Source organism: Euprymna scolopes, chromosome 27 (genome assembly GCF_053919585.1).
Source record: "Euprymna scolopes isolate OS-2025 chromosome 27, ASM5391958v1, whole genome shotgun sequence".
Lineage (NCBI taxonomy): Eukaryota > Metazoa > Mollusca > Cephalopoda > Sepiida > Sepiolidae > Euprymna > Euprymna scolopes.
Window position 1 is genome coordinate 106,036,860 of NC_136508.1, and position 14,789 is coordinate 106,051,648.

A 14,789-nucleotide genomic window follows, 5' to 3' on the forward strand; every position below is an offset into this window, starting at 1 on the left:
ATACACTGCTCGCTTACGTCGGTTTACAGGATCATAGGTTTACTCAGGTGTAGATAAGACAATAATGGTACCACCGTCAACTGCTTTTTTAAAGCATTAAATGACCACTGGCAGTCTCCGATTCACTTGAAGCGGGCATATGTCTTTGTCAGATCAATGAGTGGAGTAGACAACCGAGAAAATCCTGGTATTAACCGCCTGTAGTAACAAATCGCCTCTATGACTCGTCTGACCTCGTTGACCGTGCAGGGTGCAAGCACTGCCTGGATCACCTCAGTTTTGTCGGTATCAGGTTTTACACCACTTTCGTTGATGATAAACCCCAGATACTTTTACCATGAATTGACATTTGGGTAGTTTAATTCGTAACCCATGTTTTCTCAACCGATCAAAAATTGTTTGCAAGTGCTAGAGAAAATAAGGAAACCATCTAAGTATGTCATAGAAAACTGCTCCAGGCCCTCCAATACTATTGACATGAGTTGCTGGAAGACTCCTGGTGCATTAGCGAGCCAATGGCATGGCCCTAAATTGCTGTAAACCTACATGACATACAAACGCAACTTTTTCCATAGCTACCTGCCCATTTCCAGAGTGAAGAATTATGTATACTTCCCCAGCATCATCAATCTGTTGCAAGAGGTAAGCTAGTGGTTTCGTAATATTGTTCAGAGCACTGAAGTCCAAATAAAATCTTTGTCTTCCATCATTTTTGTCCACCACCACCACGGGGAAGCTCCATGGTGATATGGGTCGTTCGATTATGCCCGCGTCTAACATGCGCCGAACTGCCCCTTCCACTAAGGTTCATTTCTCTAGAGGGGTTTGATATGGCTTTAATTTTATGGGCGGCTGATCTCCTGTGACTATTTTCATTTGAACCGTTTTTGTCTGACCCAACTCCGGGTTTGAATGCGCCACAATATCCTCATTTTCCCCCACTAAGTGTAGTATATTGTCCCTGTGCTCCGCGGGGGCAAATATTTCTTCCTTCTTGATTATAGGTTGTGAACGTTCAATTTGGTATGTTCCCAAGTCTGGTTCCCCTGCAGAGGATAGACTTCTGCTGTAGGCCATGGCCGTGCAGAAAGGAAGCATAAGATATTTAGTAGCCATCAGCAAAACTTCCTTGCTCCCTGCACCCCCAGAGATATCTCCTTATCTCCAACCTTTAATAGGGCTGGGCTGAAACTGATTTCTGCTCTATCATACGCTAGCCGGTCTCTGCCCAAGATCATTGATTTGCAGGTAGTGGGACTTACATAAAGTTTTTGCATAACGAGTCCCCCCCACCTGCACAGATGGATGCACTATACTTGGAAACTATATTTCTCTCCCGTCTGCCTGTACTATTCGTAGACCCGAAGTTTCTAGCAAACTCCTCCGAAACGCGAGTTTATAGAACTGTTCAAATCTGATTATTGATATAGAGGCACCAGTGTCGAACAATGCTTGTACCTCCGCTCTCCCACCTACATGCACCCTGCAAGTAAAATCCGGTTCCTGTCCGAATGAGGCGAAGCTTTGTGCCACCCCTACCACTTGTTGGGTGATCCTTTTCCGTTTCGGTGATCTCTCCTCCAATATCTCTCTCCCGGTCCAGCACTCATCTCCCAGAAACACTCTTTCTTCATGTGTCCAGACTGTCTCCACTCACTGCTTCTTGAGGGCGGGGGCCATCACCATATGCTGGTGGATGGTACTCTCCTAAGCTCCTAGCCCCAACGCGAACCTCATTGCTCTCGCTCTCTCTCTCTCTCCTCTCTGTCTCTCTCTCTCTCTCGGGCTTTCCCTTCTAATCTCTGCCACTCCACATACTTGGCTTTGGGAGGCTACTAGTCTGTCGTGCAACCTTAAACTTTTTTGGAGAGCTGTTAACAACTCCCCTAGTGACGTAGGAGCGTCTCTTACGGTTACTTAACTCACAAACGGGTTGTTTAGTGCATTTGCCTACTATTCGGCTAGTTGTGTTTGTACTGCCTCCGCCCTGCTCTAAACAGCATCCTTATAGGCTAATTTAGCTAGTGATAAATCCTACCAGTCAGTTGTGAAAGTGATTCCCCTTCTCATTACTTGGCCCTCACTAAGGCTCTTGCGGTTTCAGCTTCACTGACAAATTCACTGTAGTGGTTTATTGTAATGTTACAACGTAGTGGGTTCCATCCTATATTAATAAACAACTTTATTTGTCATTCTTGTTAGTAGAGCGTACAAGAGTTCGTTGAGAGAGAAAAGTGTTCAATGTGTTTAAAGACAGAATTTTTGAGGAGAGAACAGCTCAGTCCACATGTGTTTATAGCTAGTAAAATTGTTGGGGATTTGTTCATTACAATATATAATGCTTAGAAAGGAGTAAAATTGTTGGGGATTTGTTCATTACAATATATAATGCATAGAAAAGGAGTAAAATTGTTGGTGATTTGTTCATTACAATATACATAATGCTTAGAAAAGGAATAACATTGTTGAGGATTAATTCATTACAATATATAATGCTTAGAAAAGGTCAGAAATTGTTGAGAATTTGTTCATTACAATATATGATAATTAATACAAGAGTAAAGTTGTTGGGAATTTGTTCATTACAATATATAATGCATAGAAAAGGAGTAAAATTGTTGGGGATTTGTTCATTACAATATATAATGCTTAGAAAAGGAGTAAAATTGTTGGGGATTTGTTCATTACAATATATAATGTTTAGAAAAGGAGTAAAATTGTTGGGGATTTGTTCATTACAATATATAATGCATAGAAAAGGAGTAAAATTGTTGGGGATTTGTTCATTACAATATATATTGCTTAGAAAAGAAGTAAAATTGTTGGGGATTTGTTCATTACAATATATAATGCTTAGAAAAGGAGTAAAATTGTTGAGGATTTGTTCATTACAATATATATAATGCTTAGAAAAGGAGTAAAATTGTTGGGGATTTGTTCATTACAATATATAATGCTTAGAAAAGGAGTAAAATTGTTGGGGATTTGTTCATTACAATATATATTGCTTAGAAAAGAAGTAAAATTGTTGGGGATTTGTTCATTACAATATATAATGCTTAGAAAAGAAGTAAAATTGTTGGGGATTTGTTCATTACAATATATAATGCTTAGAAAAGGAGTAAAATTGTTGGGGATTTGTTCATTACAATATATAATGCTTAGAAAAGGAGTAAAATTGTTGGGGATTTGTTCATTACAATATATATTGCTTAGAAAAGAAGTAAAATTGTTGGGGATTTGTTCATTACAATATATATTGCTTAGAAAAGAAGTAAAATTGTTGGGGATTTGTTCATTACAATATATAATGCTTAGAAAAGGAGTAAAATTGTTGAGGATTTGTTCATTACAATATATATAATGCTTAGAAAAGGAGTAAAATTGTTGGGGATTTGTTCATTACAATATATAATGCTTAGAAAAGGAGTAAAATTGTTGGGCATTTGTTCATTACAATATATATTGCTTAGAAAAGAAGTAAAATTGTTGGGGATTTGTTCATTACAATATATAATGCTTAGAAAAGGAGTAAAATTGTTGGGGATTTGTTCATTACAATATATATAATGCTTAGAAAAGGAGTAAAATTGTTGGGGATTTGTTCATTACAATATATAATGCTTAGAAAAGGAGTAAAATTGTTGGGGATTTGTAAATTACAATATATAATGCTTAGAAAAGGGGAGAAATTGTTGGGGGTTTGTTCATTACAATATGTAATTCTTAGAAAAGGAGTAAAATTGTTGGGGGTTATTTCATTAAAATATATAATGTTTAGAAAAGGAGTAAAATTGTTGGGGAGTTGTTCATTACAATATATAAAATGCTTAGAAAAGGAGTAAAATTGTTGGGGATTTGTTCATCTTCTTTTCTCTTCTATCTATCTTCTTCTTCTATTCTTCTTCTATTCTTTCTTCTATTCTTTCTTCTTCTATCTTCTTCTATCTTCTATTCTTTCTTCTATTCTTTCTTCTATTCTTTCTTCTATTCTTTCTTCTTCTATCTTCTTCTATCTTCTATCTTCTATTCTTTCTTCTATTCTTTCTTCTTCTATCTTCTATTCTTTCTTCTATCTATCTTTCTATATAAATAAAATGAACTCATTTTTTCCCGTCTGATTTTGACATTAATAGGATTAAAAATCAAGATATTTCATGCAAATATAATATGCACAAACGACAGAACAATATCTGAGGTGTGTTATAGGCTTATTATTTCTAAAATTCCTCGATAATCTTAGATTTCTATACTTTTTCTGCTGAGAAGTCACGGCCAAAATCGGTTAAGATCAATGGAAGTGGTAAAATATTTTCTCTCTAATAAATTCCTCCTCCCCCTGCCACCACTTAACACCGTTTGGGGATCGTTCACAAGGAACAGTTGAGAAGAGAACACCGGTTTGGCTTCGTAGTTCTTTCATGTGAAGTTATTTAAAATCACTAAACGAAGCAGCAGTGCTCTGTGGCGTAGTGGTTAGTGTGCTGGACAATTCACATTATATTTTCACGTTCGCGCCGACCTACCGTAGTCGTTTTTTTTTTTTTCCTAAACAACTGGAATGGACTTTTCTTGGTGGCCGAACTGTTAACGTTGCAGATGTTTTTTTTGTTTTTTTTTCACACTTTATTTTCCTACTTTTACTCATGACTCCGGGTTTGATCCTTCCTACTTACCTACCATAACATTTTTTAAACCCCCCCCCCCCGTCCCGGAAACAAAAACTCGGGCAACGCCGGGTACCCCCGCTAGTTACAATATATTATGATTAGAAAAGGAGTAAAATTGTTGAGGATTTGTTCATTACAATATATAATGCTTTGAAAAGGAGTAAAATTGTTGGGGATTTGTTCATTACAATATATAATGCTTAGAAAAGGAGTAAAATTGTTGGGGATCTGTTCATTACAATATATAATGCTTATAAAAGAAGTAAAATTATTGGGGATTTGTTCATTACAATATATAATGCTTAGAAAAGGAGTAAAATTGTTGGGGATTTGTTCATTACAATATATAATGCTTAGAAAAGGAGTAAAATTGTTGGGGATTTGTTCATTACAATATATAATGCTTAGAAAAGGAGTAAAATTGTTGGAGATTTGTAAATTACAATATATAATGCTTAGAAAAGGGGAGAAATTGTTGGGGTTGTACAATTTTACTCCTTTTCTAAGCATTATATATTGTAATGTCCAAATACTCAACATGTTACTCCTTTTCTAAGCATTATATATTGTAATGAACAAATCCCCAACAATTTTACTCACTGTCTAAGCATTATATATATTGTAATATCCAAATACTCTGGCCTTCGGGACAAGATCAAAGTGTAGTAATTGTTCTTCAGATGCTGCACTTCTATTTCTTGTTCTCTTTCGGTGGAGGAGAAATCCTTCACGACTGAGACAATTTTTATTTTTGTACCTTTTCTCCACGTTAAAAAACGACCCTGGTGTCTAACTCTGTCCCGTGGGGAGGCATAGTAAATAGGTACTCAACATGTTACTCCTTTTCTAAGCATTATATATTGTAATGAACAAAGCCCCAACAATTTTACTTCTTTTTCTAAGCATTATATATATTGTAATGAACAAATCCTCAGCAATTTTACTCCTTTTCGAAGCATTATATATATTGTCATGAACAAATCCTCAAGATTATTACTCCTTTTCTAGGCATTATATATTGTAATGAACAAATTCCCAACAATTTTACTCCTTTTTTAAGCATTATACATCATATGGAAAAATGTGCGCATTAAAAGTAATTTTGTTAAGATTTTATTAAACCTGGAAAGCAAAGACCAAGATATTCTAGTAAAGTAAAAAATAAGAATTTTTTAGACTTTAAATATTGCAACTAAAAATAAAATTTGAATATTGATAAATATTTTATTTATTATTTGCATATGTTGTTGTTTATTGTTGAGTTAGAAAGGGTGTCAGTCGCTGGATTGAACTCATTTCCCCCCTATTATTTGCATATATTTATGTAGTGAAAATTGTTTGAATAAAATTAATTCATTAGTTAGTTAGTTAGTTAGTAGATGGAATTAATAATTTTATAATTTACATAAAAATGAATTAAATGATCCTAATTATGATATAATAAAATCTAAACCATCTAGGAAAAGAAAACCGCATATCTATTTCATAAGGAGAGTTAAAAAAAATTAGTTATTAAAAAAAGTTCGGTTTTTTAATTATAAAAAAAAACGATCCACGGGATTGAACCTAAAATCTCCCCCCCCCCGGTACTCTAACCGTTACACTAACATGTCATATTGGCAAAATCGCAGTAAAAAATATTTATATACAAAAAAAGTTATGCAAAATAAAAAAAAGCGTTAGTCACTCATGTATGTACTTACTCGTCTGTTTCTGAACCCACATATTTTGTTGTGACTTTTTTTCTACTGAACCAATTTTCGAAATTTTTTCCAAAATGTAGCTAATGTAGTGTTCTATCCAGCTTTATAGCCTGTTTGAAATTTGGTTGCGAAAGGAATCAGTAGTGGGGGTTTGAATGAGTCTCGATTCATTCAATTTCGGACTTCAGCATATATTCAACTACTACCGTGGTTGAATGATATCGTAATGAACAAATCCCCAACAATTTTACTCCTTTTCTAAGCATTATATATTGTAATGAACAAATCCTCAACAATTTTACTCCTTGTCTAAGCATTATATATTGCAATGAACAAATCCCCAACAATTTTACTCCTTTTCTAAGCATTATATATTGTAATGAACAAATCCCCAACAATTTTACTCCTTTTCTAAACATTATATATTGTAATGAACAAATCCCCAACAATTTTACTCCTTTTCTAAGCATTATATATTGTAATGAACAAATCCTCAACAATTATACTCCTTGTCTAAGCATTATATATTGTAATGAACAAATCCCCAACAATTTTACTCCTTTTCTAAGCATTATATATTGTAATGAACAAATCCTCAAAAATTTTACTTCTTTTCTAAGCATTATATATGGTAATAGACAAATACTACACATGTTGCTCCTTTTCTAAGAATTATATATTGTAATAAACAAATCCTCAGCAATTTTACTCCTTTTCTAAGCATTATATATTGTAATGAACAAATCCTCCACAATTTTACAATTTTGGTACACTACAATATATATAATGCTTAGAAAAGGAGTAAAATTGTTGGGTATTTGTTCATTACAATATATAATGCTTAGAAAAGGAGTAAAATTGCTGGGGATTTGTTCATTAAAATATATATAATACTTAGAAAAGGAGTAAAATTGTTGAGGATTTGTTAATTACAATATATATATATTGCTTAGAAAAGGAGTAAAATTGTTGGGGATTTTTTATTACAATATATAATTCTTAGAAAAGGAGTAAAATTGTTGGGGATTTGTTCATTACAATATATAATGCTTAAAAAAGGAGTAAAATTGTTGTGGATTTGTTCATTACAATCTACAATGCTTGGAAAAGGAGTAAAATTGTTGGGGATTTGCTCATTACAATATATAATGCTTAAAAAAGTAGTTAAATTGTTGGGGATTTGTTCATTACAATCTACAATGCTTGGAAAAGGAGTAAAATTGTTGGGGATTTGTTCATTACAATATATAATGCTTAGAAAAGTAGTAAAATTTTTGGGGATTTGTTCATTACAATATATAAAATTTAGAAAAGGAGTAAAATTGCTGATGATTTGTTCATTACAATATATATAATGCTTAGAAAAGGAGTAAAATTGCTGAGGATTTGTTCATTACAATATATAATGCTTAGATTTAGAAAAAAAATGGAGGCTACTTACGGATGGGTGTCGCTGTCCGTCGAGGGGAATGAACCAGCATGAGCGGATCTGTCTCACCGCCTAAATAGACTAAGAGAGTGGTGGGAGGCTTGTTCCTATTGGTTATAAAAGACAACCTACAACCATTCCCATTAATTATTATTATTATTATTCTCCTTCTTCTCTTGTTACTTCGCTGAGTAAGTTTACGCGAGCGAGGCTAGAGTTACTTGTCCCCATTGGTTAGGGGCGCAGAGAGCATTCTTTACAACCCCAGACAACAGTGAACTATCCGACTCCTGAACTTTTTACAACATCTTGCAAAGAATGTCCAATAACCCCTTCCTCCCCATTGACCCAATGGATGCCACTAGGGATAGGATATTATCAGAAAATGAAAATTTGTCACACAGGATTCTGCGTCGCATATCTGCCTGTTCTGGACGCATGGGCTCTCTGGCATACTCCACCTTTAGAGGGCAAATTCTGGCTGATGTCGAGGAGTTGGAGGTATGCGTGGATCAGTTGGACCGCCTGGATGGAAGGGCCCCTGATGAGAGCGAGGACGATTGGTTGAGGCAGAAGGTGGAATACCTTAATGCCGTGGAGGACCTAGACAATTTCCGCAAGTCATCTCTGCCTGGTCCCAGTGATGGATCTGTTCCCCAGTTGTTTGGAGCATCTTCTGCAGCGGGTAGGACTGCCGCCTCCTTCGTTGTCAAGCCTCCTCAGCTCCAAATCACGGGGCCCACCTTCAGTGGGCAGGAGGTGGCAGCTGATCCCCTAAGCTTTTGGAATTTTCTTACTCGTTTTGAGAACTGTGTATTTGATATGGACAGCGATGCAGACAGACTCAACTTTCTGAAATGTTGTCTCTCTGGCGAGGCCCTACGGCTTGTCAAACATTTCAGCTGCACTAACTCGAATTATACTCGAGCCTTATCTATTCTTAAGCGTGAATATTTGGATCTCGACAGTACCGTGGACCATATCTTTGAGGACATCCTGAACTTCTCACCAAAAAGGAATGCTCCCCTCTCGGAATTGGGGGATTTTATCTCCATGCTTGAGGAATTCCATGCTTGAGGAATTGGGAAACTTTTTTTCTTGCGATTTTTCGGTGGACACTTCTAGCGGGGCTAGGCTCATGAGCAAAATACTCTTCAGAAAGTTCCCTGATGACCTGAAGGGGGAATTGATGGCACTCGCAGATAGAAGAGTACCGCCTCTATTGGCTCTATTTGGGCTCACTGGTGAAGCTATTAAGCGGATGCAAATCAAGGGGCGTTCTAGTTCTTCGCTGCCACCACCAAATGTTACAGGCCGCTGTGCGACACGGACACCCAATCAATGGACTTCTGCTACTTCATCATTTGGGGCGGATGTTATAGGCGCTGACTCTGCCGGTTACTCTCGCTCCCTTCCACCCATCCTGTCTGTTACTTTCTCGTACGGGGCGAGTGAAGTTTCTGTGAATTGCCTTTTGGATACAGGCAGTGGGCGGACATATCTGTCTTCTCGTATTCTGGGATATCTGTGTCCGGATGAGCCCGTTGGAGCCCAGTGTCAACTTAAGCTTTCTACCTTTCTTGGGAAGTGTCTACAACAATTTACGGAGGTAGTATTGGAGACTAACTTGGGCGCAGGAGACACGGTGGGGTGTCCGGTTTTGGTGTCTGGCACTCTCAATTTATCGGTTGCGGAATTTATCATTGATGTTGCGCACCTTCAGAAACATGGGCTGCTCACTGGCCGGCCAGTTCGAGGAGGGAACCGATTTAATAACTATCGAGGGTGTTATTGGCCTGGACCTGATTCAGCACCTAGACCCCTTTAAACTGGTTCCGTGTTTGGGGGGTTGGGCCTTCTCGGTCCCGTCTGGATTAGTCCCGTTCGGAGATCTCGACTCCTTCATTTCGGATAATATACCCTCTCGTGATACAACTCATCTGTCCTTTAATACTATAATGGAGCATACTCCGCAGGTCGAGGCCTCCCATCTGTGTTTTGTGTTGGAGGCTCGACCTACCTACTTTGACCCCTTTGAGGATTGCTTTCCTAACAGTGCTGTCCAAAGAGGACTGGAACAGATAGTGAGCCTGGAGTCCTTGGGAATACCTGACCAAGAGGGGTTCTCTGAATATGATCAGGAATTAATACAACGGTTTGAGGAGACTGTGGAACTACGCGATGGTAAATACTATGTGGAGCTCCCCTGGCATCAGGATAGATTAGAAAAGGTGCCCTCCAACCACGCAGCATCATTGCGCATCCTGGACCGAGTAGCCTCGAACTTAACAAAGAAAAACCGATATGCCGAATATTTGGAGGTATTCAGGCAACAGCAGAGAGAGGGTATCATTGAGGAAATTTTTGTCTCCCCTCAGGAGTTTGATCAATACATTTGGATACCGCATAGACCTGTTTTTACGACGGATCCAACGATGACAACTAAAATTAGACCAATTTTCAACTGCAGTTTGAAGACTGGAGGCGGACTGTCCCTAAACGAAGCGGCTTATTCGGGTGTCAACCTCACTGGGGACATTTTAAAACTGCTGTTGGCCTTTAGAACAAACCATTACATTCTGGTAGCAGACATCCGTCGTGCATTTCTGACGATTCATCGGAGGCTGACAAGAACCGGTTTTGCTTCTTTCTGAGGGAAGGAAGTTTCCTGCGTTGTTTCCGGTATACAACCCTTATTTTTGGTTTTACCTCCAGCCCGTTTATATTGGGATGTATCTTGAAGTTGCACACGGCCAAATACCCACTGGATGCCTGCCGCCAGATGATGGCGGAAAAGTTTTATGTGGACAATCTTGTCGCTTCTGTGGCTGACCGGAATGATCTGTTTTCATTGTACTCCCTTGTTCGGGAACGCTTACAGGAAGGAGGTTTCATCATTCAGTCTTGCAATACCAATTGCGAGACCCTCCGTGCCAGAATGGAGAAGGACAGCACATTGAGCACCCATGGAGAGCAGTGGGAGAAGGTCCTCGGGTATCGCTACTCCCCGCTTACCGAAGAATTGTTCGTACCCCATACTGAATGTGATGCCAACGCATCAAGCAAAAGGAGCATCCTTTCGGAAACAGCTAAGGTGTTTGACCCACTGTCTCTCTATTTGCCTGTCACTATCAGGAGTCGTATACTTATCAGAGCTATGTGGAAAGATGGTATGGGCTAGGACGATATCGCCTCTCCTGCCATCCAGAGTGTCTGGAGAGAACTTGCCGGGGAACTTTCAAGGTTGGGTGACCTACACTTCGACCGAAGGACCATAGTACCGGAGCTGCCCGGGGAGATGCACATCTTTTGTGACGTCTCCAAAGATGCCTATGGGATGGCTGTTTACATCGTACAGCGTGGTAGGTCCTCCTTGCTGTTCACAAAGGCCAAGGTCGCACCCATGAAGGACAAAACCTTGCCGGTTTTGGAACTGATTGGCGGTCTTTCTTGCCTTCAAGTGTCTCCCCTCGATTTTAGACAGCTGTGAGGGGTTCATACCAACCAACTTGTGTGTGGCCACAGACGCTCAGGTTGTGCTGTCTTGGCTCCTCTCCCAAACCATGGCTTCCAACAACATTTTCGCCAGGAATCGATTAAGGGATGTGCTAATGATGAAAACTGATTTAGAGACTCGCTATGGATTGCAAACCTTCTTTAAATACGTGAACACCCAGTCAAACCCTGCCGATTTGATAACGAGGGGCATATCCTTAAGGAAGTTCCGTTCCTGCCTAGACTTTTGGCACGTAGGCCCTTCTTGGCTTGGCAGTGGGATCTCTCAGTGGCCGGAGCTGGATCTGCCTTGCTTAAGTGGAGTGTGTCAGCAGATGGCCCGAACTCCGGCTAATTGTTCTATCTCTCGCGAGCCGGGATGTGCTTCTGTCGTGTCCTTTGATAGTTTTTCATCCTTCTCCCATTTATTGAGGGTCACATCCTTGGTTTTTAAGTTCTTAGCTATCAGACTTCACCGTCAGTGGGATTGCGAATCCAGGGCAGCTACCTACCTAATGAGGACTATGCAGCAGCAAGGATTCCCTGCGGAACTTGAATACCTAAGGAGGCCTGACGGGGATCACCTGCCGGCTAGGGTTCGCGACTTAAACCTTTACCTGGATCATGATGGGCTGATTCGTTCGAAGGGTAGGATCGACTCTTCCTTACACTACGATTATGAAGTTAAGAACCCCGTCTTGATAGCAAAACAGTACCCTGTGACACGGCTCAAAATCATGGACTGCCATAAGGGGTGTTGCCACCTGGGGACCGGATCAACCCTGGCTGAACTAAGGCGGCGCGGTTACTGGGTACCTCAGGGAAGGCAAGCTGTTAACCTAATATTAGCTGAATGTTCGACGTGTAAACGTTATAACTCTAGGCCATCACCGCCAAACGCTTCTGCCGACCTGCCTTCACATCGGACTGACCTCTGCACCCCATACCAACACACCAGGATCGATTTTACCGGCCATCTGTGGGTGTGGGATGGAAAAAGAAATATAAAAATGTATCTGTTATTGTTTACTTGTCTGAACATCAGGGCCACCCACATAGAAGTGGTACCAGATATGAGCGTCTCCTCCTTTCTACAAGCTCTGATCTGTTTCACAAACCAGAACGGTGTCCCTGAGGCCTTATATAGCGATAATGCTAAAACTTTCAAGGGAGGAGGGCGACTCTTCAACCGGCTTGTGCTCTGCAAGGATTACCAGGACAGATATGGTCCTAGCAACATGAAACTGAAGACTATTCCGCCCTTTTCCCCTTGGTATGGAGGGGCATGGGAAAAGTGTATTCGAACTATAAAAAACTGCCTGTATAAAGTTGTTGGAAGAGAAAATTTGAACTATTTCTCTTTACTTACCATCATTTCCGACATACAGAGGTCGGTCAACAACCGACCTCTTACTTACATATCGTCGGATGACAAGGATGTCACTGCCATTACGCCCAATATGTTCCTCAGACCTAATAAGTGCCCTGGATTATTATTCAGGTTGGATGAAGAGGCTCCTTCGGTTCCTCACGGCCGATCCGAGCTGATACGTACTCTGCAGCTTAGAGACAAATGCCTGAGTAGATTCAACGAGCTCTGGTACAAGGAATACCTTCTGGAGTTGGGAAGAAGGGCCACTGCGCCATCTCGCCCCCAATCGGGAGATCGGCTTCGGAAGGATGATGTCGTTCTTATAAAAAGCCCTCTGAAGCCCAGGCCCTTTTGGGCGTTAGGTACTGTTACCGAGCTCGTCCAAGGCAACGACAACGTCGTTAGAGTGGCTCGAGTCAGAAGGGCTAACGGTCTGGTAGAAGTACATTCTCTAAAACACCTGTATCCCCTCGAAATCTCCTTGAATTCCCGCCCAGCCAGCCTGAATGATCGGCCCATCATCGGCCCATTACAGTGTTTGTTGGCTGATCGTCGGTTATGTAATGGGCCGATGATGGGCCGATCATTCAGGCTGGCTGGGGTCCTGTTGATGCTTCTCTGGAGGAAGAGCCTGATTCGCCATTGGTAGCTGAGGCTGAAACCTGGTTGTGCCCTAGCTGCAATCATCCTCAACAGAACCTAGCCATGATCGCCTGTGACGCGTGCGACAGGTGGTACCACTTCAGATGTGTTGGAATCGACCAAGAACCTCCAGAAAGACAAAAGTGGTACTGCCCTGAGTGTGAGCCCCAGAGAAGGCGTAGAGGCAAGCCGAGTCTGCTTCCTGCATAATGAATCGTGCCTTGGACCCCATTTTTCCCCCTTTTTTCTTTTTCTTTTTTTTCCTTTTGTTGGGAGTGTGTAGAAAAAAAATGGAGGCTACTTACGGATGGGTGTCGCTGTCCATCGGGGGGAATCAACCAGCATGAGCGGATCTGTCTCACCGCCTAAATAGAATAAGAGAGTAGTGGGAGGCTTGTTCCTATTGGTTATAAAAGGCAACCTACAACCATTCCCATTAATTATTATTATTATTATTATTATTATTATTATTATTATTATTCTCTTGTTACTTCGCTGAGTAAGTTTTCACGAGCGAGGCTAGAGTTACTTGTCCCCATTGGTTAGGGGCGCAGAGAGCATTCTTTGCAACCCCAGACGACAGTGAACTATCCGACTCCTGAACTTTTTCCAACTCCAAAAGGAGTAAAATTGTTGGGGATTTGTTCATTACAATATATAATGCTTAAAAAAGGAGTAAAATTGCTGAGGATTTGTTCATTACAATAAATAAAGCTTAGAAAAGGAGTAAAATTGTTGGGGAGTTGTTCATTACAATACATATAATGCTAAGAAAAGGACTTAAATTGTTGGGGATTTGTTCATTACAATGTATATAATGCTTAGAAAAGGACTTAAATTGTTGAGGATTTGTTCATTACAATATATAATGCTTTGAAAAGGAGTAAAATTGTTGGGGATTTGTTCATTACAATATATAATGCTTAGAAAAGGACTTAAATTGTTGGGGAATTGTTCATTACAATGTATATAATGCTTAGAAAAGGACTTAAATTGTTGAGGATTTGTTCATTACAATATATAATGCTTTGAAAAGGAGTAAAATTGTTGGGGATTTGTTCATTACAATATATAATGCTTAGAAAAGGCGTAAAATTGTTGGGGATTTGTTCATTACAATATATATAATGTTTAGAAAAGGACTTAAATTGTTGGGGATTGTTTCATTACAATGTATATAATGCTTAGAAAAGGAGTAAAATTGTTGGGGATTTGTTCATTACAATATATAATGCTTTGAAAAGGAGTAAAATTGTTGGGGATTTGTTCATTACAATATATAATGCTTAGAAAAGGAGTAAAATTGTTGGGGATTTGTTCATTACAATATATATAATGCTTAAAAAAGGAGTTAAATTGTTGGGGATTGTTTCATTACAATGTATATAATGCTTAGAAAAGGAGTAAAATTGTTGGGGATTTGTTCATTACAATATATAATGCTTAGAAAAGGAGTAAAATTGTTGGGGATTTGTTCA

General features: G+C 39.4%; 2 protein-coding genes across 2 annotated transcripts; both read left to right on the forward strand.

Annotated features, from left to right (window-relative positions):
• The first annotated feature begins 9,760 nt into the window (after nucleotides 1-9,760).
• LOC145248759 (uncharacterized) lies at nucleotides 9,761-10,456 on the forward strand. Its single transcript, XM_080110400.1, has one exon. The coding sequence runs from the start codon at nucleotides 9,761-9,763 to the stop codon at nucleotides 10,454-10,456; it is 696 nt and encodes a 231-aa protein (XP_079966526.1).
• Nucleotides 10,457-11,365: 909 nt separating this feature from the next.
• LOC145248760 (uncharacterized) lies at nucleotides 11,366-13,521 on the forward strand. The gene is made up of 2 exons (XM_080110401.1): nucleotides 11,366-13,084; nucleotides 13,261-13,521. The coding sequence occupies exons 1-2, from the start codon at nucleotides 11,366-11,368 to the stop codon at nucleotides 13,519-13,521; spliced, it is 1,980 nt and encodes a 659-aa protein (XP_079966527.1).
• Nucleotides 13,522-14,789: the final 1,268 nt, after the last annotated feature.